The sequence below is a fragment of the Athene noctua genome, chromosome 1 (genome assembly GCF_965140245.1).
Source record: "Athene noctua chromosome 1, bAthNoc1.hap1.1, whole genome shotgun sequence".
Classification (NCBI taxonomy): Eukaryota; Metazoa; Chordata; class Aves; order Strigiformes; family Strigidae; genus Athene; species Athene noctua.
The window spans coordinates 72,530,248-72,554,782 of NC_134037.1; the positions used below are offsets into that span (position 1 = coordinate 72,530,248).

Consider the following 24,535-nt stretch of genomic DNA (forward strand, 5'->3'; position numbering starts at 1 on the left):
ATATGCCTTTATGCACACGTTTTTATAACCAAAATTTTACACTAAAAAAGAATATAAGCAGACTTAAGGAGGGGTCATTGTGAATGACTGCAGTCAGATGTTAGGTAACTCCTATCCCAAGTTAGCCTTTCTTCAGACTGCCTTAGCTATGTGAGTTAGACTTACATTGAGTCAAAGTTCATAAGATCTGTAAAGCTTTCAGTTTAAAGAAAATTTGCTTTAGCCTCCCCTCAACTGTGTAGACATCCTACATTGTTGCCTCTATTTTGCCTTTTAAAGAGGTGCTTTCTCAGCACCTCTGTGTCTGTTTGTGGGATGGGAAGGAGCAGAGCTGGTGTAATTTGTTTGGACAGTGGTGTAGCATTTGACTGCAATTGTATATCCTTTTTGTGTGCTTGATCTGTGTGTTGTGCATTACAGTTCTGCTCAGTGCAGTGGGACAGCTGATAGAATTGTGCATATCTTCCCAGAACTTAAAGATCCAGATGAAGGACTTCGAAGCAACTGCTGAGCCTCTACAGGAGTGGTTGACCACAACTGAGAAGATGGTACAAGGAAGTAGCAGTCGGCTCCATGATCTTCCTTCCAAGAGGAGAGAACAGCAAAAGTTGCAGGTGACTTCTACAAGCCTTTTTAACACAGCCAGAGTTTCCTCTCCCATCCTTCTGGCATCACTGCTTCCTTACAAAACCTTGATCATTCTAGCATCCTGACCTCTAAATAACATGAGAACTGGTTTCAAGGATTGCTGTTGATGATCCTGTTCCATCAAGTTTTGCATCTCTGCATTTCTTATGACATGGTTCTTTGTTGGTGTAGCTGTATGATGTGCCTTTCTCAGCAAGCTTGCCATATGTCACTTGTAGTTGTCATGGGGCCTACATGTTTCTCTGTTTCCTGATTTCTTGCACCCACTCTTAATATTAATGTGCTTGTGCTTTACAGTCTGTCCTTGAGGAAATAAGCTGCCACGAGCATCAGCTCAACAGGCTGAAAGAGAAAGCTCAGCAGCTGGGGGAAGAGCAAGCTGTCAGCAAAAGCTTTATGCGCAGAGTGTCTCAGTTGTCTTCTCAATATCTTACTCTAAGCAATCTGACAAAGGTAATGCACACAGTGTTTGTGCTGTTAAGCACTTCATTTGATGTATGTGGGGAAAAAAAAAAGACTGAAATGTGAAACACTGCAGTTGTTTTGCTTGTCTGCTCTGTGGTAGGTCTGAGCTATCTTGGTCTGAGCTATCTTGTCTTTCACACCAGCTTTAAAGAGTGGGAAATAAGGGCCTGGATAATTTCATAGACTTGTGAACAAAATGGAATTGAGATTTCTTTTTTTTTTTTTTTAAATGTGTTTTGATTAAAAAGTAAACCCTATCTGAATACACAGTAAGCAAGTTTGATTTTGATTATTTCAACTGTTGAAGATGTTTTAGGTTTGGAATAAGTGGCACTTCAGAGAACTATTTTTTTAAAACTGAGGGGAGGTTTTTTTGGGTTGGTTTTGGTTTTTGGGTTTTTTTTTCAGAAAATACAGAATATAGAGAAGTTATTACTTCACTGCATAGGTCAGACCCTGAAGCACCAGGCTAGGAACTGAGAGTTTAACTTAACTGTGTTTAGCTGAGTGATGCTTAATGCACTTCATTGCTTAATAGTTCTACTATCTCTATTGTGCAAACAGGTAAGAAGGTCTTCGTGTTAGGACTGTTATTTTTCACAAAGTTCCAGTCATGAAGGGGGCTTGATATTGTATTAAGCTTATGTTTACTACAGTAATGAGAATAATTAAGGATATAGAATGAGCCAACAATGTGCTCTCTCAGCCCAGAAAGCCAACCGTATCCTGGGCTGTACTGTGAGAATCGTAGAATCATAGAACAGTTTGGGTTGGAAGGGATCTTTAAGATCATCTAGTTCCAACCCCCCTGCCATGGGCAGGGACACCTCCCACTAGGACAGGTTGCTCAAAGCCCCATCCAGCCTGGCCTGAACACTGCCAGGGAGGGGGCAGCCACAGCTTCTCTGGGCAACCTGTTCCAGTGTCTCACCACCCTCACAGTAAAGAATTTCATCCTTACATCTAATTTAAATCTACCCTCTTTCAGTTTAAAACTGTTAGGCCTTGTCCTATCACTACACTCCCTGATAAAGGGTCCCTCCCCATCTTTCCTGTAGCCTCCTTTAAGTACTGGAAGGCTGCTATAAGGTCTCCCCAGAACCTTCTCTTCTCCAGGCTGAACAACCCCAACTCTCTCAGCCTGTCCTCACAGGAGAGATGCTTCAGGCATCTGATCATCTTTATGGCCTCCTCTGGACTTGCTCCAACAGGTTCATGTCCTTATGTTGTGGGCCCCAGAGCGGGACACAGATGGGATCTCACAAGAGCAGAGTAGAGGCGGGGAATCGCCTCCCTTGACCTGTTAGCCACACTTCTCTTGATGCAGCCAGGATACAGTCGGCTCGAAGTGGAGTACTGTGCTAGTACCTGGAGTACTGCTTTTTCTGTGGAAATAAAAATTATAAAGCATATCTAGAGCTCTGTGACTTACCAAAAAATATTGCATACGTGGCCATAATAAATTTTCATGACTGCAAAATGAGAAAGATGCATGAGTTATTAATATTGGTTTATGTGGACAGAACTTGTAGGACATGTCAGGATGAGAAGGAGGAGTCTGAGGCAGAGGATATATATGATCCATCCTCTGACAGAAATCCTGAAGTTCTTTGGACAGCCATGGATGCTTGAGAATGATCACTCTCAGTTACTTCCAAAGTGTGTTATACTGGCTTGGCTTTAGTTCTCTGTCACCATGTGAAATATACTCTGCTCTGCATTCCTGTGCACCTCAGGCCTTTTAGCAATATAACTTGAGCATTTATTGTTGATGCGTGTGAGTTTCAGTGATTTTTCAGAAGAGTGGCTGTACCAGTGAGAGTCATTGAGGAAAGCAGGTCTTTCTTTTCCAAGTATCAACAAAGTAATGTTGCTACAGTGACATAGCTTCACAGCTTAAATCTGTCCCGTGCATTGACCGATTTCACAAGTTATCTTCAGCTGCAACACTGAAATGGAGTTTAGGTGTGATTTACCAGATGATTAAGAAAAAGTGAAACCAGAAAACTCTCATCTACTTTGGATGAGAGGAGAGAAGTAGGTGAAGCTTTACATTTAGAAAACAAAAAAAGGCATTTCTGAAATTGTAATTTGTATATTAGGCTCAGACAACTTGTTTGTGTGTGTGTATGCAAAATTCATTCTGTGTTCAAGTAAGTGTACTTATAACTATGAATGTATAAAGAGAATTTCTTAGTCTAGTTTATGAAACTCATTCTAAAGTCCATAAGTGTGTATGGGGAATAAATGATCCTTTGAATAGGTGCTAGTGCTAATTGCTATATGAATTGCAGGAGAAAGTTTCCAGAATGGATAGGGTTGTAGCAGAGCACCAGCAGTTCTCACACAGTGTCAAGGACCTCCAGGACTGGGTGGCCGATGCAGTTCACATGCTGGATTCCTACTGTCATCCCACTGCAGACAAGAGTGTTCTGGACAGCCGGATGTTAAAACTAGAGGTATGGAAACAACAGACTCCAAAACCTGCTCTCTTTAGATCTGGAAGAGGAATACAAATATAGGATTCTTTGTTAGTTGTTGCATATTAGTGTAACCACTGTCATTTAGACACAGATTTTCAATTTACTCAAATATAGTTATTTACAGAGGAAAGGGTTCATTATTACAAGTTTTCTCTAAGGAGGATATAGGTACCATTATGATACAGAAAACTGCATGTATGCAAATTCTTAAGAAACTCAAAAGATGTGTGTCTGCTGAAGGTTAAATGGAAGAAGTAGGATATTCACTTATTTTATTTTAATATATTATTTCCTAGATCTTACAGGTGATGTGGATGATTCAGATCAGCTTTTCTGTAATTGTTTGCTTTAAAAATGGTGACTATAGTTAAGAAAATAGCTTCTATTGGTATCACTGCACAAGAGACGTTGAGGAGCAGTACTCAGAAAACAATACTTTTCATATGATTGATGTCTCAGGTTTTGAGCCATGGTCAAAATATGGACAAGTCCTCAAAATTGTAAGGATACATCAAAAAGCAAGAGATTGTAGAAAAATACTAAAAATATATTTTGCCTTTTATTTGTTGAGTCTTTCAGGTTCATACTTTCAGGCTTTTCATGACTTTGCATAGTGTTAGAAGCTGTTAATTTGCAACCATGCAGCTCCAGGAGCCGAAATCTCTAAGTTGATGTGGCTGATAGTCTACTTATGTTGGTACCTTTGGATTGCAAATAGATCCTAGAGTTGTAGAAATGTATTTCAGCCCTGTAGAAGAGCTTTGTTGTGACATCCTGTCTTCTGTATGAATGAATCCTCCTGTTTTCCATCAAAATGACATTCCCTTTGAATATCAGCTTTTCCACCCAACAGTACCTTCTCAAATACGCTGCAAGTACCTGCATAGATTCCATGAAAACTTCCGTGTCAACTAAGATTTTTTTTTTTTTAATGGCCTAAACCAACCCTTTGAAAGTCACTTTTTCCTTGTGAGGCCTGACTGTGAACCTCACTGTCCCTCTTCCAGTTGATTGTTTATACAAGGTGCTACATTTTATCAGCTCATTTTCCAGTAAATCCAGTTAGTATATTCATCCCCAGGTAATGAGAAAATAATATCTGCTCACTTTTTAGGGACTGCTAGCAGTGAAACAAGAAAAAGAAATCCAAATGAAAATGGTTCTGACCAGAGGAGAGTCTGTTTTGCAAAATACATCTCTGGAGGGAGTACCAGTAATTGAACGGCAGTTGCAAACCCTGAAGGACAGCTGGGCTTCTCTTCTGTCTGCTTGTATCCAGTGCAAGAGGTAAAAAGGGTATGAGGTGCAGAATGATGCTTAGCAATAAAATACTGTCAAAATTTTTGAAAAGTTAACTACCAGAATGTTATTATTAGAGGAGTCAAATTCATATAAAATGACTGCATGTCACTAACATTGCAGGTCTAGAGGCCTTAAGTGACATATTTATTTGAAGCAGAAAAAGGGCAGGAAACTGTGAGGAATCTAAACTTTGTTAGCAATTACTGTCAGTATATTCTTAAAAGTAGATTCCATGTTCATAATCTTGTAAATTTTACTTTGAGTTGCACTTGATACCTTGAATCGTTCTTAGAAATTAGAAGATCTTGTCATGGACATTAGTGGTAGCTCTGTCAAGATTCTGTCTGGTTTTTCACTTGCTAGCATTTCACAGAAGGTATTGTAATTATGGTGTCCAGTAGTGATGGTCAGAGTGATAGAATAAAGAAAGACCAGGGGAAAATGCAGCCTTCTTTGGTGGAGCATCACTAGTTGCAAATATTTCAATTTAAAAAAAAAGGGTAATTAAATATTAGAATGCAGCAATTTTTGAATGTATGCAAAGAATAGAAAGTTTTTGATCCTGTATCTTATGCTTTCAGTTGTGTTTTATTTACTAGAACACATCAACTAGCTACATAACTTACAGGCCTCCTTAATATTCCAAGTTCGGAAAACTTAATTTCTCTTCATCAGCCAAACAGCACTCCTAGTTAAATCCTGTAGGGTTTTAACAGCTCTGTCTCAGTCTGCTTAGGTTGTGATATATCTTTCTTATAAACATAGTCTAGAATAACTGTATATGACTATATCTCACTGCTTAAATACCTTGAGAACCTCCACTATCACAACAAATATGTATTTTTAAATTACAGTCAACTGGAAGGAGCTCTCTCCAAATGGACAAGTTACCAGGATGATGTTCGTCAGTTTTCCAGCTGGATGGATAAAGTAGAAGCCAGTATGAATGCTTCTGAAAGGCAATATGCTGAACTGAGGGAAAAAACAGCTGCCCTCAGCAAAGCGAAGGTGTGTTTGCTTTATAACAAGCCAGCAACAAGCCTGTATCACCTTATAAGTGGCAACAAAGGCTTAATAACTACAAGATTAGTCTGTGGTCTTGTTTTAATGCTGCCCATTCATAAATGTGTTCTTCTCTTTCTGTTTTGCAGCTACTCAGTGAAGAGGTGTTGAGTCACAGCAGCCTTTTGGAAACAATTGAAGTGAAAGGAAGTGGGATGGCTGAGCATTATGTCACTCAGCTTGAACTCCAGGACCTTCAGGAGCGGTATAGGTTCCTCAAAGACAGAACAAAGGTACAAGTTTTTTCTTGATAGCTCTCCCTCTTGTTTTGTTGACAACGAGAAAAAAGAGAAAATCTTTTCACTGATCATTTATTTTACAGTTAAATGAGGAGTAAAAGTTTGGGGATAGTTGTAACTTAATGTAACAGAAAGTTATTAGAGTGATTTATCAGCCTGTCTTCCTGCACCACTAAGCTTCAGATCTTTTCAGAAAGGTGCTAAAAATCTGAATCTAAAAAATCATCAGGTGAATAGTCTGGGGAATTCTATGTCAAAAGTCTCAATGAATTCAGCACGAATATGATTTTATCAGTTGTGACTGAAAAATTGGAAGCATCTCTGAATCTGTGATTTGCATAAATGTGTGTTTTGCAATAAATGCAACCAGTCAATCAGATAATTCACAAATGGTTGACAACTACAGAAGCTAACTATTGAACACAAACCTTATTAGCAAGTAAACTGACTCTAATGTCAAAAGACCCAGCATGATAAGTACTACATTTACTGATAAATGTTAATATCATAGATCTGGAAAAGATTAGGGCATGGACAGATAAAGATCAAGATGTGTTTTACTGTAAGATACAAGATAGAGAGGAAATAATAAAAGACCTGGTGATACATTTAAAGCTAAGTAATTATCTCCAGTTAACCAAAATTCTTCTGTGGTAAATAAATAATGCCTAGTGTGTGCTCAGACAGGCAACTTTTCTTCATGATAGCAGTGTAGTAAAATTGAAATTTGTTGTCTCAGCGATGTCTTTGTCCTGTGGAAAAGGACAAAATTCAGTTTTTCAAAAGCGTGTGATTCACTGTTTTGTGGAACTCTCTGCAGAGTTCTGCAGAGGAACTGCAAAGAATGCAATGCACTGTCTTTCTTAGCACCTTCTGTGGCTAAACTTACTCAGGTTTACTGGAGAGATGAGTAAGTCCTGGGAAGTGCTTGTGAATATCTAATATTCCTGTTAGCATGCAGATCTTCGAATCTTTACCTTTTTCACAAAGCTATATAGACTGTATTTGCTCAGCTTGAGCAACATCATGGAAATAATGAGAGATGGATGGTAGTTCACAGAGGCAAGAGCTCTACCTCTTTCCTCATGTATCAGGAAGCATCCTTTCTTTCTCTTCCCACCTAATACCCCATATGACTTTTGTCTTTTCCACTCCTAACTGTGGTGGTGATGTTAAGTGTCAAGAGTACATTCAACCCTTAGAAATAAATTAAAAATAAATAAATAAATTAAAAATAAATAAAAAGTTCAAAGCAAATAGCTGGAAAGTAAGGAATGGTTAAATTCTTTAATAATCATATGGCCAGGTGGGAAACCTGACAATACTCCCCAAGGGTTTGTGGCCCAGGCCTGAGCAGACCAAGACTTGTCATTTCCTTCAGCCACTGTCAAGAGTGTCTCTCTTTTCCTCTTTTCACTACTGGGTTTGGACAGGCCTTGTAAAAAATTGATAATACTCCTCTTTTCTTCCTTCCTTCACTATCCAGACTTGTTAGAAATAGGTAAAGCAGACAGTAGGTTCATGGCTGCTGTTTATGGAAGTGTTTTTCTTCTTATGTAGCCTCCTGCCCAGGGATGCAGCCTGTCTTGCCTCCATCCAAACTCCCCCATTCCCATCATTTCTTAGAGGATGTGAATTACATTTGTATACTTTTTTTGCACTTAGGAAGATGAGTCTTGTGCTAATGTATGATGCACTTCCTGCTCTATCCTAGATATGATAATATTTTAGTGCTGTGTTGTGAAATTATTGTAACTTGCTCACCCACATACACGGAAGACTTGCAGTCTGTTTCTCACTGTGCTGGGTAGGAACTTCCCACAAAGGACCTGGGTAGTCAAACCTGAAGAAATTAGAAACTCTTAATAGAAGATTATTATTTCATTGGAGAAAAAAAAAAAAAAAAAAAAGTGAAGAAAAAAAATGTGGTTTATTAATCACTTCAGTAAAGTTAATTTAAATTGGTATAAAAATTAAGAAGGTCTTTTGTTATTAGACACTAAGGTGTTATTTAAAAGTGATCCCAGATCAAAACTTCACTTCCCAGAGGTCACAAACTTATGTGAAAAATATTTTAGGATAAGTATCAGTATCCCCACATTGTCCTCTCCTTCTCCATAATTGATTAAACCATCCTCAGAATCTAAGTACTCTTGAATTCTAGGAAAGCTCAGCATTAGATGAAAGCTTTTCCCCTTGATTGAAGTTTGTATTTTATGTTTTCTTGGTTTGATGATACACTAAGATATATATACATATATATACATATTTTAACAAACAGGAGGCAGTAACAAAAGCTGAAGAACTGCTTAACTTACATCAAGAGTACCAAAGAAATCTGAAGGCCTTTGAAGTATGGCTGGAGAAGGAACAGGAAAAACTTGACTGTTTATCACATCTTGATGGTGATGCCCAGAAACAGGAGGCAATGCTCCGAGACTTACAGGTACATAATGTATGACATCCTAAGAGAGGAAAAAAAAAAAAAGAGTCCTGCTTGCAAAATAACAGAGTAATGTTAATTATCAGACAAAAATTACACCTCTCTTTTTGTTTTGAGAAGAGCTTGGAATCACATTATATATAAGTACTTTGCTGCTCAAAAGTGGTTCCAGTAAAGACAGTGGAAACATTGTTACTCATTTTCAGAAAGAAGTGTCAGGCTTTGAATGAAATTTCCAGGCATACTAATGCTTTCTTACAAGTACTGAAAATCAAAAGTATTCTTTTCACTGGGTTTTCATCTTTTATTGTTTACAGTGCAGATGCATCTACTTTCAGGCATTTCCAATCATGGACAGTGACAGTGAAGGGTGAACCTATAGTACTTTATTAATTTCCCAGTTATGATCTTAAGCTGACTTCAAAAACTTTAATACCTGTTGAATTAGCAAAAGGTCTGTACCTGAGTTATGAAATATTTATTACTTTATTCAGGGTGCTGAGAATGTCTTTGTATGATCAGGGCCTCTGTATATATGTCTTGTTATTATAGTTTACTTCACAAAATCCCAATCCATTTTGAAAATCTTTATATCTCAAATATGAACTAAGATGACACAAAACTGTATTTTGTTAAGGTAATTTCCCAGTTAAGTTTTCTAGTCAGAATGAATTCCTTCATACTTTCTAATCAAGTTCTAATAAGCATGAAAATGCCACACATGTCCAGAAGAGGGTATCAAGAGTTATCTTGGAATGATGTCTCAAACCTATGTAAAAATAAATAGGTTTGTTTATTTTAAAAGTTTGAAGCCTCACCATGTTCCCTGGTTTTAAACAGATTCCATTTTGGAATCAGTCTTACAGTCTGCTTGCCACAGCTGGAGAGGTTTGAATTTAAGGCTGTGCTGAATGGGTTGCATCCATCCCATGCCAACTCAGGCAGCAAGTGTTTCAGAACTGATGATAAACTTTTAAGAAGGGGAAAGAATGTAATGCATGCTTTGTTGATAATTTTCTCCAATTTGCTTGTCAATAATAGTGATACTCAGTTTGCTTTGTAAATGAGCATGCCATCATAGGTGTTTTTAGAGATAGTATAATATGCATTGAACCACAGATAACTAAAGGGAATATCTAGATAACATGAGGTAACTGCTTTTGTCTTAATTAGAACCAGGGTTTTGTTTGTCATGTGCAGATGGAAGTTGTTAATGTAAGGTATGATCCATAACTGCCTTTACAGGAGCTGCAGGTCCACTGTGCAGAAGGACAAGCATTATTGAATGCTGCTGTCCATGCCAGAGAGGAGGTGATTCCTTGGGGCATTCCACAGATAGAAGACAGAGCCCTGGAATCCTTACGGCAGGATTGGCAAGTTTATCAGCACAGGCTTTCTGAAGCAAGAAGCCAATTAAACGCCACTGTGAGCAGACTGAGATTAATGGAGAAAAAATTTCAGAAGGTTAATGACTGGCTAACAGACCTGGAGGAGAAAGTTGCTATCAGAACTGGGAGGCAGTCTGGTAGAGCAACAAAGGAGATGCAACTTCAACAAATGAAGGTAAAGAATATAGTTAGGACATTCCTTAAACAAAAATACCATGTGAGGTTTTCACATTGGTTCCTGGTTGCACTGTGAAAATGACAGGAAGCATTGCAATTTATTCTGAGGTGGTGCCTAGAATGATGGATCCAAGAAAGCTTTGTGCCTTCTGGGTCCAGGTTCCTCCTGTTTTACTGGTAGGGGCATGGCTATACCAATGTTGAACTCTCACAGAGACATCTGGAATTCATGTGGTCTGTCGCATGTGAAGGCATAACTGAGGACAAAGGTTGGTCCTGGAGTGGGAAAGTGTTTATGTGGTAACAGGAGTAAAATGTGTTATAAAGCCTCTGCTGTGTTGATGTAATAATTCACCTTTAGTCACTCCAAGGTGAAGACATAGTCCTGAATAAATACAGGAAGCAGATTTGAAAAGATTCAAGGTTATTCTTTACAGTCCCCTTTAAAACTTTGGGCAAATTCTATAGGAAGTCCAGGTTACATTTCTGTTATTTGGGAGGGAAAAAAAAAAGGCTACCATAATGAAATGCAGTCCATTTGGCATGATAAAACTCCCAGCATAGTCATTATGTTTGTCTTCATCAGATTCTGTTTTATTTTCCTGTTTTAAATCCATGTTTAAAACCATCTATTTGTTTTCCTTTCCAATGATTTTCTGACTTAGTAACAAATAAAATCCTGTTGTGTTTAAGATGTTTGAATCAGTCATATAAGCTGGATAATATCTTTGTCATAGAAGTGGCATGAAGAAATCACAATCTACAAAGATGATGTGGAGGAAGTTGGGGTATTGGCTCAGCAAATACTAGAGGAATGTCTCACTGCAAGTAGAATGGGAAGCCAGGCTACACAACTTACTTCTCGCTACCAAACTCTTCTTCTTCATGTCTTGGTAAGTAATGAAAAGGAATTCATTGTAACATCATAAATTATCAGCTAAGAAGCAAATATGAACAGACTTTCTTAATTAGACTTTATAGGAGTTTATTCATTACTATAGACTCAATAATATAATATTCACATATATTCATATATATACACACACATATACATGTAGATTTCATTGGACTAAATATATGAGAGAATGATAATCAGGATAATGCCCTTTCAAAAACATTTAGTATTAACCAGATGTTGTTACTGTCAGTTTTGGCAGTTGCAGGAGAGAAATTCATCAGTATGTTTGAATACTAAATGACCTCTAGAGAAATGTTTTTAGGTTATCACTGAAAACCTAGTATGGGAAAAATGTGAAGTGCTAAGGTACAGTCTTCAAGTCACTTCAACTGTCTCATAGTACTATAATCAAGTCACAATTCAAATTTCAAAATATAAGTATTAATTGAGTTTTAACATTAGTGATTGCTATATGTACATCTTGACAAGACCCCAGTGAGAATTATCCACTAGATATGAAAAAGCTCAGAACCTATGTGTTTAATCTTATTATACCAGGTTTTATTAATAAATAGCAATTTATTGCTACCTTTAGCCAATAACAGTGATAAACATCTGGGTGGTTCATGTTTCTTCCCCTTACCCTCCATATTTGTTTGAAGGAGCAAATAAAGTTTCTGGAAGAAGAAATACACTGTATGGAGGAGTCAGAACTGGCTTTTAGTGCTTACACAAATTGGTATGGAGCTACTAACAAGAACTTCAGAAATGTGATCACCAAGTTTGATGTGGTCGATAAAACAGCAATGGAGAAAAAAGTGCAAAAACTAGAGGTATCACTTTCTTGAATGCAATCTTTTTTTTTCTGTTCACCAAGAAGAGGCTATATTTTAAACATGCATTTTAACGGCTGCTCAAAATTCAGACTTCACCTTTCCCAGGGAAGCTAAAAGGATAAAGACCACCCAGTATAAAACTTTCTTTTGTCATGTCATATATACATTAGATCAGTTTGGTTGTTGAGATTGTGAATAGTCCTAAATAATATAATCCTATTCTTTTATAAGGCATTTTTATATGTGTTTTGTTTTAGGTTAAAACTTAAAATAAATTCTCACAAGGCATCCTCTCATGCATATTTTATACAGTATATATAAAATATATACAGTATAAAATATATACAGTATATATTCTGTGGCAAGAAGTGCTTCCTTTTTCACCTCATTGAAGTAACTCAGTAGTAAATCTCATGTTTCATCTCAGAGTTTTAGATAAGTTTTTCATACTTCTTGCAGTTTAAACGTAATATGTTAAGGGAAAACTTTCATCTATTCCAGAATTTGAGGGAAAAATTTAATCTATTCCAGAATTTGCAGTACAAACCCTCTCCCAATAGCCCTCAGTTTCTGTTTATATCTTCACAAACCCAGTGCAGAACAGAAGTATTTTCTCTTCCTGTTTCCTTCTAGATTACCACACCTTAACTCCAGGCAATTTTGTAATGAAAGGTCCATTCAATTTCCCTAGCAATTCCTTCTGTGTCCTTAGCAAAATTAAAAAAAATTAATTTGTTGGCCTCTCACTTGTAATAGAACTATAATAAATAAAAACCAAAAAAGGCAAGAGCTTGAATACATTTTTTTAACAAACACTTCATTCACAGCTGTTATTGAGTGATATGGACATAGGCCACAGTTTACTGAAATCTGCCCGTGAGAAGGGGGAGCGTGCTATAAAGTACATGGAAGAAAATGAAGTTGACCAGTTAAGAAAAGAAATTGGAGATCACGTGGAACAGCTTGAAGAGCTGGCTGGTTCCATCAGGAAAGAGCACATGACTTCAGAGAAATGCCTTCAGCTGGCAAAGGAGTTCTCAGACAAGTACAAGGCACAGACTCAGTGGGTCATGGAGTACCAAGCCATGTTACATGCTCCAGCGGAACCAAAGAGTGAGCTCTATGAGAAGAAGGCCCAGTTGTCCAAATACAAGGTAAGAAGAGGTTATATCTTTGTACTATCAATTGATTTTGATTTAGTGGTTCACAATAAATCCTCTGATCCAGGTGTTTGTTCAAGTTTCCTCAATAGATGTATGAGATGTCTCTAATCTGAATGTCTAAACTGGCATAAAAGTGAAAGTGTGCATGATGCCTGCATCTACAAACCAGAGAGAGCCCCTGGATTTGAAATGTGAATGTCCTAATAAGGCTTCCACATCTGAGCATTTCCTGTTACGGAGAAATATTATTTTATAAATACACATATGAGTAATTCCATTAATATCAACAGAGTTAACTGCTGTTTAAGCAAGGATAGAAATCAGCTGCTGTTCACTGCAGACATTGCCTCTGTTTACATTGGCTTAATCAGCCTTCTGGTTAAAACTGGATGTCCCAGCTCAACTGACATCTAAGACAGTCAGCTGTTATGGCCTCCTCTGGTTTCAGTTTTAATGAAGTGGTTGGTTTTTTTTCCAGTTGTAAAAATGAGCAGAAAAAATTGTCAACAAACCCCATTGCCTTTCAATGATGTTTTTGTAACATACTCCAGGATTACAGATGTTTCATAAGATGTATACTTGGTCTGGCTGGGATGGAGCTAACTCTCCTCATAGCAGCCCATGTAGTGCTGTGCTTTACATTTGTGGCTAAAACAGTGTTGATAATAAAGCAATGTTTTGGCTATTGCTAGGCAGTACCTGCACAGCATCAAGACTTTCTTTGTGAAACTGTCCACTATGCCTTGCTGACTTACTGACCCAAAGTCATATGTCAATAGATGTGTACTTGCTTTCTACATGTTTGGGGAGCTGGTATCTCACTTTCATTTGATAGATGCTGGCATGTACCATGCTGTCTGGTCTGATCAGATTGCACACTCTTGAGAATAGAGTGTTATGCACTTGCCTGCATACTGTCTTATTAAGAGGATGGCTTTGGTGATACTTTCCCACCTATTTGCAGAATTTGTTCCTCTGAGCAAGTTTTATCCCTAGCACTTCCCCATTCACACATATTAACTACCTTTCCTTCACCAGCTGCAGATTATTTTCCATGCTACTAGCCACTCACAAAAGGAGAAATTGTTTTTAGATGTCTGCAAAGTTTTTGTCTCAGGGCATGGCTGAGAAACATAGTCCTGTACTGGTAGCAAAGCTCTTCTCATCTGGAAAGGATGATAAATATATATACCATGATAGAAGGCTGTGTTTCAGATCAAAGAGAAGTTGATGAAGTAGATCTTCAGTGTTCAATAGATATGTTTTAATTCTTGCTTGCATTGTAGTCTATACAGCAGACTGTTCTGTCCCATGAACCTTCAATAAAATCAGTAACTGAAAAGGGAGAAGCACTTTTTGATCTGGTGAATGATATGAATCTAAAGAACAACATTCAAGACCTTCAGAGCACTTACCAGGAACTCTGCAGCACCACAAAGGTAAAAAGTCAGGAAGAAAACCCTAGTTTCTCTCAATTTGCTGTATTTTTTTCCCCTTTCAGAAGCTACTTGTTTCATGCTGTCATGTCATACCCTGTACCCAGAGCAGTTAGCCTTAATTACTGGATTTTTTTTTGAGGGAGCCAGAGTGAAATTCTTGAAAATGGAAAGAACTTGTACCTAAATAAATCAAACAAGAGTAGCTGAAATGAATTTTGAGTGTGGCAGCTGGAGTCTTCACAGCATTAAGGAAAAACATACCAGTGACTAGTTTGCACTATTGCTTTGAATAGATTTCTAAGCACATTATTTCTTGAAGGTATACCATTTTGTCTCTTGTTTCTGCTAGATTTCACACAAATCCTGTTTAGTTTAGTTGTTGAATGGAAGTCATTGAAGAAAGTTAACTGCAAGATGGATATAATTTAATTAAGCAAGGGCATTATTAATTAACATTGATTCATTAGTCCACATGTATGTAGTACTTTGAAAGATATAATACTTCTAAACACGTCCCAAAGTATTAATACTCCTAAAGCTTTTATTAGGTTATAGTCCTAATGAGGATAAGCTCTGCAAATGGTATTAGTACTTATGTTTGACCTAAGTAACTTTAGTTGCCGGTGCATCCACCAATGGCAGATGATTTTGTTTTTTTCACAGTTGATTTTGAATTTATAGACATTCCTCTGATCTGCACCCCAAAACTGATATCTGTTGCATTAGATGTAATGTTGATGACTTAGAGAAGCTTGTGAAAAATATTCTTAAAAAGAATCAATACATTTTTACTCAATGTGTACATGACTTTGCCTACCACAGTCACAAGCCATATGTATGCACAAAGGCTGTAAGCAGCAGGGACCCAACCATAATAACATCTGGTAGGTCATGTGCAGTCTCTCAAAGAATGTGCAAAAATTGTTTCTAAGTGAACTTCATGTCAAGTTGACAGTGTTCCTTTTCTTAAATTAAGGAGATCTCAGTGTTTTTCTTGGTCTTCAAAGTATGGTATTTCTTCTGGAGGGAAAATACTGCTCAGTACCACAGTTTAATCCCTTTGATGTCTTCCTTAACAGTCTAATCATGTCAGAGTCCCTCACAGGAACATAAATTTAGAAGATGATATCTTACTCTGCTTTCAAGCTCCTGATGGGTTTTGTTTTGTTTTTTTAATTCTTGTAATTACCTGAATATTTAATTTTGGTTATTGTGGACCTGCAGGCATACGTTGAAACCTTAGAAGTGAGAGTAAAAGAGCATGAGGATTACAATAGTGATTTGCAAGAAGGGGAGAAATGGTTATTACATATGTCTAGCAGGCTGGTAAGCCCTGACCTCATGGAGAGTAACAGTCTTGAAATAATCACTCAGCAACTAGCTAACCACAAGGTGAGTTTGCTATTGGGTAAACTTCCTTTTTCCAGTAAAATAGAATTTTTCTCCTTTTGTTTCTCTGTCTCTACTCCAGAATTCTAGTTATTTGTCATTCACCTGTTTTATTCCTCTTACTGTTAACTGTGTAAATAAGTGTCGTGTCATTGCTGCAGTTAACAAATCTGCTTTGTTGTTAGCACTGTTTCTTGTATGAGACTGCATCTGCACAAGAGGTTTGTTGTATACTGGTCTGAATTTTGTGTCAGTTCTTTACTGAGATGTCCCAGGAAATAGACCACAAAAAACAGATTAGGGTCATTTTACTCCTAAGGCACTTTTTGCTCTGGCACTTCTAAGGATAAAAGAATATTTTAAATTTTAAAATCTTTTTTTTTTTTTCCTCCTCTTATGCTGTAACATTTTCTCCATTGCTTTTATTCAATATATTGTTATCATTGCTGTTAATGATGATCATTCACTACATCAATAGCTGCTGCTTTCTAGAAGTTAAAAGAAAGCAAAATTCAGCCATCCCGATCACTTCCTGAAACTGAGATTCCAAGAACAAACATGGAAATCTTTTAACTCTTTGTGATCCATGTGTTATTCTTTAAGTAACCTTCTGTCGTGATTTGAACTCAGCTGGTAGTCGATCACCACATGGCCAGTTGTTTACTTCCCCCCCACTGGTGAAATGAGGGACAAAAATAGAGATTCATAGGTTGAATAAACAAAATTTAGTTATAGTAACAAAATCAACAATAACAAGTCCAAAATGGGTAAAATGCAGTGGATCACCGGTGCGGAGCCCGTCCCCAGCAAGTCATCCAACTGCACCAGAAAATCCAGCCACACTGACCTGGAAACCGAACATGTGTGTGAGAGCACCTATATACTTAGCATGGCATCATATGATACAGAGTGCTCCAATCATCGATAGGATGCAGCCCTCTAGCTGTGTTCCCTCACAGCCCAAGGAATGTTGACTCTTTCCCAGCCAAAACCAGGACACCTTCTTAGGTAAAAATTTGGCTCCACCAAAATCAACGGAAAGAACTGTTTACGGTGGAACTGCTTATGGAATAAGATCTGATTCAGCATCAGATTTAGTCTCATCACTAGGCACAAAAGAAGTTGGTGGAGCCTTGTAGATCATGCAACAAAGGAAGATAAGGGTAATCTTTGGGCATGAGCTTATGTTCACACACTATGACAGTGTTATTGATGTTTCTGTGGGATATCTGTGTACAGATTTTTGACAAAGATTTTTCAATGAGTATACACTCTAATAGTTTGACTAACAATAGATGTTGTCTGAAAACTTTTTTCCAAATCTGAAGACAAAGGGTGTTTAAGGAGAAAAAGCTATCTATAAATCTGTGATGCAGAACATGTTTTAAGTTTAAAATATTTCTTCTAAAATATTTTATCTATTTCTTAGGCTATTATGGAAGAAATTGCAGGATTTGAAGATCGTTTGAACAACCTTAAGAGTAAAGGCGATTACTTGATCAATCAATGCACAGAACATCTTCAAGCAAAATTTAAGCAAAACATACAAAGCCATCTCCAGGGGACAAAGGACAGCTATTCTGCCATATGTAGCACAGCCCAAAGAGTAAGTCTTGTTTCAGAAATGGTTTTAGGCCATTTAAGAATAATACCTGTTATTCCTAGAAGTACTTGTTTCTTTCAGTGGTGTAAAACTTCTACTGTTTCCATTTAAATTGAGCCTACAGGTTGCTAATGTAGCACTTCATCATTAGTGTGCTACAGTTGAATCCCTTGTGATCCAAATGTTGCCTTGCACATGCTACACTAGCTTCTGAGCAGCTGCAGCAAAGAAATTAGAACTATTCCTACTTCAAAAACTAGGGATCAATTTGGACTTTTAGTGTCATTAGTTTGCATACATACATAACTGGTCTTAATTATGTGCTAGGAAATCCTGTCTCTCTTAGTAAAATCAGAATATATAGTTAGGAAGGGATAGCTGGGTCATTCTGTTAATCCAATTAGGAGATCAAACCAGCATAGTCAAAAAAAACCCAAACCCTGAAAAACTCCAAACAAAGCAAACCCTCAGGAAGTAGCCTTCATAGTCAGTAAGATCTGTAGAGGTAGGTAAAACCTCATACTAGATCAATGGCAAAATGTTGAACAAGAATAAAGAAATAAGAGACAATGCTCTTCATTTGCATTTTTATTTTTTTCTTTCCAGAAGCCATGCCTTAGATATTGTCCATCTTCTCCACAAATTAGCAAGATTGACTGAGAGCTTAAGGAGTTTTCAACCCTTGGTACTTTTATGTACAACAGCTAAAATAGCCACAGTCTTAATAATTTTGTTTTATCTGCAGTTTTCAAGGTGGGAGAAGAGAGTCAACAGTGGTGTTCAAAAATGCAATGACCTTACAAAATGTTTGTTTTAGGTGTACCAGAGTTTGGAACACGAACTCCAGAAGCATGTTAATCATCAAGATACCCTACAACAATGTCAAACTTGGCTGTCTACAGTGCAGTCAGAGCTAAAGCCAACTACCTGGCCACCTTTCAGCCTGGCAGATGCAGTTAAACAGGTAAAATTTTGTTCAGCATTTGAAAATGCTCAGATATCCTTAATAAGGTAGGTTCAGGTAAGAGCTTTATATTAATAGAAAGTAGATACTCTCTCTGACCTTCTCAGAGGGATGTGTATCCCCATTGTTTATTATCAGCTCCAAAAGTAATCCCTTGAGTGAAAAACAACTGTAGGTGAAAAATCACACGGGGCTTTTGCTAGCTCTGCTTAATGCTTAGAAATACATTACCTGAAAAAAGTTGGCTAGTTAGATAAACGTGCTCAGATACTCCACAGATGTGTTTAGCAGAGAGGTTCTGTCTTTCTGCTTCCAGTTGCCCATCTGTCTACTAATGTTCCTATATGTGGCCTGATTTTTATAGTACCATGGACACAGGGTTTGTTACCAGGCAATTAAAAGTTTTTCAGCCTAAGAGCATAGAACTTCCTTTAATCCACATTAGCCATTAAGAATGGTTTCTTTGCTTCTTGATTATTCTTAGTAACAATGTATTTTACATTGAATTTGTACCTTGTTTTCAAATTAACTGGTATGGTACTAAAAATACTGGAATTCAGGGCTGTCTCATCCACCATGTGGCTTAATAGACTTTGAAATACTACAGATGGGAGCTCCACAAGGGCAGGGGGAGGAGGGAGTGGCAGTGGGGCCATCAGGGCAACACCTTCCCAATGACATGCTGAGCTCCAGCACACAGGTGAGGAGGGCAGAGTCCCGCTGGCATCAGCCTCCACCTGGTGATTACCAAGTCTGTCAGGATAAGGCCGGTCCCAGGGGGAGGAAGGAGGTCAGGGTGGCAAGGCAAGGCCAGAAGGATCAGCCAAGAACATATGCACCTATAGTGCACCTCAGGTGAGGTCCATAGGTGGATGAGGGTCGGAGCTCACATGCAGCTCTTGAGCAAGGGAGAAGACTTCTGGATGCTTTTCCATTGGCTACATCCAGCTGGGCTGAGTTGGGGCTGGCCCTGAGCAGAGACAACCAAACCCCAAGGAGAGGGGGATAAGAGATTGCAGAGCCCATAGATGCACTGAGGGCCCTGACCATCCCTGTGAGTCTGGGACTTTGTTCCCAGTGCTTAACTGTTCTCAGTGAGAAAAATAGTTTCCCTCATATATAGGAAGAATTTCCATATTGCAACTTGTACCTTTTCCCTCTAGTCCTTTTTCTGCTCACCTCAGCAAAGAGTTTGGTTCTGTCTTCTCAGTACTACCCTCACCATTTTAAGTAACGACAGACCACAGTTAACCTCTCTTCTCTGGGCTGAACAAACCCTGCTCCTTCAGGCCTGCCCAAATGCCACATACTACAGCCACATGTCCTCCCAGCCCTTTGCTGCACTTGCACCAGTTTGCCAATATCTTGTCTTTGAGGAAAGAAGGAAACTGGGCCAAATATATGAGGAACAACCTAAGAAATGTAAGTACAGGAGAAAAATCACTTCCCACAGCTTGCTTTCTGCATTCTTGCTAATACAGTAGTTTGGGATTGCCACAAGGGCACACTGCTATTGTGTTCAGCTTTTTGTCTGCAAGGACCCACCACTGGCTCTCTGTGTTAGGTGGTCACTCACTCCTCCTCCCTGGGACTCAGAGATATGTTATTGCCCTGATTGTCAACATTGATCTCATAATTTCAAGTTTTTAAGTTACTTTTCCATAATTATGACAGAGCAACTTTACCTAATAAAATAGCATGTGTCTACTTTTCATCTTTTGGAAGTAACAAGCTAAAGTGATACTAAAATGCATTATTGTAATAAAATAAGAGCTTATTTCCAGAGTCACAGAGTTTATTTGAGGATTGTCTTCCCTCAGGTAAAACACTTCCGGGCTCTGCAGGAGCAGGCCAATACATACTTGGATCTTCTGTGCTCCATGTGTGATCTGTCGGATGCCACAGTGAAGAGTACAGCAACAGATATTCAACAAACAAAACAAACGGTACAAGATAACCACAACAACCCACTTTTAATCCTATTTAGAGCTTTAACTGCCTTGGTCTGTCCTCTTTTTAAAAGGTCATATTAGGTAATGGTTTAAAGAAATGTCTTCTTACTTTAATCTTGAATATTATTATTTTTTTTAGAAATAGTATTCTCTTTCTTTTTCTGCTTTTTTAAAAATTAAATCCACATATTGTCATCCTGGGAGTAATACAAAGACATATGACAAAGGTTGCTAAAGGTAGTTAGGCAATGTTACAGGATGTTGGTCTAAAGCCACGCAAATAACATTCTGTGGAAGAAAACCTGATCCAAATTATTTATTTTCATTAAACACAATTCAGTCTATGTATTTTAATAAAGATTAGACATATTTTACTGTTATTATTTATTTGACAGACTGATGTTCTTATTAGGGTGTACTAATACATTACGATCATAAAAATTATGATGGTTCAATTAATAAATCAGAATGCATCTATTTCAGCACATGAATTTATAGAAATGTACCTCAATTTTGAGTTTTAAAGTAGCTTAATCCTTGGTTTTAGAATAAAATTATAAACATAAGTTATTAGAAAAGAAACATTGTGAGCATTTCTGTTGTTGTGAACATAAATTAGTTTCTCATAACACACATCACCAAACCTCTGACACTATTTCTACCAAGAGTAAAAATTTAATATATACAGTTATTCCACACCAGAGAAGCAAAGTGTACAAAACCAAGTAATCCATAAAAAAATGGCGGTCCAAATATTGAATAGCTGAAAAGCATCTCAAACATCAGAATAAGATTCTCCTTTTATATATAAAGCAGTGAAACATTTTTGAGAAATTGCAGACAGTACAGCGCTGAGATATATTAAGCTGGTTGAGTGTCTAAACTTAAATGCGCCCTACTGCTGTATTTGGAGCAAAAGAACTCTGTGACTATGGGTTTAAGGTGATTGATGGGCTCAGATTTGGTAAGCATTTTTCTTACTGGCATTTTACAAAAGGCATATAGGTAAAATAACTGGACTAAACCAATTAAATGAAAGTGTTTAATTTAAGCTTTTATTTGGTCATTGTGAAGGCATGGAGAGTACAGTTCAGCAATATTCTTGGCATTCAATAGACTAAATTATGCAGTTAATTTAAGAGAATTTTAACAAAAAATTGAGAACACTTTGAAATACACACACTCAAAAATACACTTGTTTCTCTCAAGGGTGAATGATAATTCTTTTTTTTTTTTTTTTTTTCCACAGCTTTCCTTTGATAGGTCTGATTTTTATGACTTTTGAAGGTTGACTCCTTTTGCAGATAATCTTAGCACCTCCAGAATCTAGTGCAGAAATTTACTTTAGTACAGTACTGTGCTCAGAGGAAGGATGGTATTCATCCTCCGTTCTCCAAAAATAGATACATTAAAGCATTCCTACTCCATTTCTTTTCTTCTAGATTGAGCAGCAGATAATGCACTCACAGTATTTGGCTCAAGGTTGGGAAGAGATCAAACAAATGAAGGCTGAGCTCTGGATATATTTCCAGGATGCAGATCAACAGCTACAGAATTTGAAAAGGAGACGGGCAGAGTTGGAGCTAAACATTGCCCAGAATATGGTACTCCAGGTTAAGGTAAGGATACTGCAGGTTAAGAACAGAAGGTAAAGAAGTTGTTCATCTTGTGGCTGAGACTTTTATAGTTCATATTATATGCACATATTGCATACAATTGCTAATATGTTCTAAGCAAGAGCAGAGAAAGCAGAGGAAAGAGTGTTTCCTTATTCATGCTACAGAGTGACACAGAATGCAGAACACTGTATCTTATTATTTTTCTGGATTTGTTTTTTTAACAGTAGACAACTTTCAGCCTACTGTTCTAATCTGCCCTGGTTTTTACTAGGCTAATCGCTGATCACAGTGGACCTGAAGATAAGATCTGCAACTTGTGCTTGCTAAGTTCTTTGATTTCAATAGTACTAAATTATTTGGTTCTATTGCAAAATTAGTCTAGGAAACTATTCAATGTTGCTGAACTCTGAAAACTATTGGAGAATAGGTATAACAGAAACTCAATTTCATTTACCCTAAATAATGAGACAAACACCTTCAGATCTTCATTCATTCTTATGCATTACAGAAGAGAGTATTTTTATGGCCACTCTGCACACATCACAAACATCAGTTAAGTAACAACAAGAAACAGGAAAACAGATTATTTCTTTATTAAATGATTAAATGCTTGGGTTTTGCATTTTTGGTCTAGGCTTTGCTGGTACTCTTTTTCTGATATGCCAGGAGTTAGGTGAAAACTAAACAGCACTTCCTCTTCATGTCTATTCAACACAAGTGTTTCAACAAAGTCATAGCCCTTGAAGATACCTCAACACAGAAAGTAGACTGAAAGCTCTTAAGCTAGCTATCTTTAGAGTCCAGGCAGAAGCAGGAGTCTGTATTCCTCACTAATTTGGTCAAGAACTTTGTATTATTATGAAAAGCAGGCACCTGCTGTACTGTCAGATGTGGCACAGTGTGATTTTTTTTCCTTGAATTTGCCCTGGTAAAGGAAGATGCCTAGCTCCATTTGAAGCAGTCACAAAGAGGAATGAAGCAGAGCTGAGCAGTAGCATGTCTTATCCAGAACCCCTACCAGCGAGGTGCTGGAACTGAGCATGTTCTTTAGTTACAGTCATTTGAACTAGAATTTAGGAAAAGATTACATTTTCACTAGACAATGTGTAAGTGCTGCAAAGTATTTGGTTAGTTTTAGTTGTCAGTATATTGTATATTCTTTTTTGGGGTCCTCTGTGACTTCTTATTTGATAAGAAACGTGTATGCAGATGGACTCTTTTACTTACAGGAATTTACTCAAATAGCAATCATACCTAGATAATAATTGGCTTTGTTTCAATAATTACGATAACGGTCGCTATTATAGAAGTAGGAACAAAATAAAGTATGGATGTGGGGGCTTGCCTGACTCATGGACTCTGTTTCTTATTTTTAGTCTGTAATGAAAAAATAAAAGGAAAAATGAGCGAGAAACATACTAGTAAAATGAATTCTCATGAGACCCAGTCTATCTTGCATGTTTTAATGTATGGTGGGAGCTATGCTAGTCCAGAATCCTGGGCAAGGTGTGACTTGATCATGATGTCTGTTTATCACTAGCACTTGTTAACTGCTCTGGTTTGCTTTCACATCTATAACTAATCTGTCCTCACCTGAGAAGATGGGGAGGAAGGTTAGGGGAGGGGAGAAGGTGCTTCTTCCAATTTACATCTGCACAGCATTTTCCTGGGCAGATAATTAGTCCTTACACAATTTATTTATTTCAGAGTTTTTATTTAAATTCCACATTATAATTTTGAGTAGCTGTCACCATACTAGTTTTGACTTGTATCTTTTTCAGGAATTCAGTCAGAAGTTGCAGTCTAAGCAGTCAGCTCTTACCTCTGTGACTGAGAAGATGAACAAACTAACCCAAGGACAGGAATCACCTGAACACAAGGAAATAGGAGAACTCAGCAACCAATGGCTGGATCTCTGCCTTCAGGCACACAGTTTGCTCATACAGAGGGAGGAGGATCTGCAGAGGACAGGGGATTACCATGATCGCATGAATGTAGTTGAAGTTTTCTTGGAAAAGCTCACAAAAGAGTGGGACAACCTGGCTAGGTAAAAAAGGAGTAGCATGCATGAAGCTGACAGTGCATGTACACTGACAGAGCTGTTTACAAAGCGGCTCTAAGTTGAATCCACTAAAAATCCCTTTTTCCATGCTTAATTAAAAGCAAATGTTCCTTATTAATTGTAGGACAATTAGTTGTATTGAAATAGTTTGAAGATCTCCAGTGTTTGTCTTTAAGGCAAGTACTGATTGATGCCGTCTCAGCACACAACATTTTTTGATATTTCAAGCATTTTAACTACTTAGAACTTTCATTTGTGTTTACTGTGTTTCATGTGTGTTTTTTATTGTGATGCTGTATTTTACCTACTAGGTTATTACATTAAAGCTTAGTTGCTGCTGCTAAATGATTGCAGCTACTTTTTATAGCATAAACACACCAGCTGTGTGTAAAACTGTGAGAGT

General features: G+C 37.6%; 1 protein-coding gene across 1 annotated transcript in view; it reads left to right on the plus strand.

Annotated features, from left to right (window-relative positions):
* SYNE1 (spectrin repeat containing nuclear envelope protein 1) overlaps window positions 1–24,535 on the plus strand; it is a 322,973-nt gene that overhangs the window by 167,519 nt on the left and 130,919 nt on the right. The window contains exons 60-77 of the mRNA XM_074896543.1: window positions 471–614; window positions 946–1,101; window positions 3,408–3,572; window positions 4,711–4,883; window positions 5,753–5,906; window positions 6,050–6,193; window positions 8,481–8,645; window positions 9,888–10,205; window positions 10,945–11,100; window positions 11,768–11,938; window positions 12,769–13,095; window positions 14,391–14,543; window positions 15,768–15,935; window positions 17,362–17,538; window positions 18,353–18,499; window positions 20,320–20,445; window positions 21,894–22,070; window positions 23,852–24,117. Coding sequence (XP_074752644.1) covers window positions 471–614; window positions 946–1,101; window positions 3,408–3,572; window positions 4,711–4,883; window positions 5,753–5,906; window positions 6,050–6,193; window positions 8,481–8,645; window positions 9,888–10,205; window positions 10,945–11,100; window positions 11,768–11,938; window positions 12,769–13,095; window positions 14,391–14,543; window positions 15,768–15,935; window positions 17,362–17,538; window positions 18,353–18,499; window positions 20,320–20,445; window positions 21,894–22,070; window positions 23,852–24,117 — 3,287 coding nt within the window. The remainder of the gene's footprint in view (window positions 1–470; window positions 615–945; window positions 1,102–3,407; window positions 3,573–4,710; window positions 4,884–5,752; window positions 5,907–6,049; window positions 6,194–8,480; window positions 8,646–9,887; window positions 10,206–10,944; window positions 11,101–11,767; window positions 11,939–12,768; window positions 13,096–14,390; window positions 14,544–15,767; window positions 15,936–17,361; window positions 17,539–18,352; window positions 18,500–20,319; window positions 20,446–21,893; window positions 22,071–23,851; window positions 24,118–24,535) is intronic.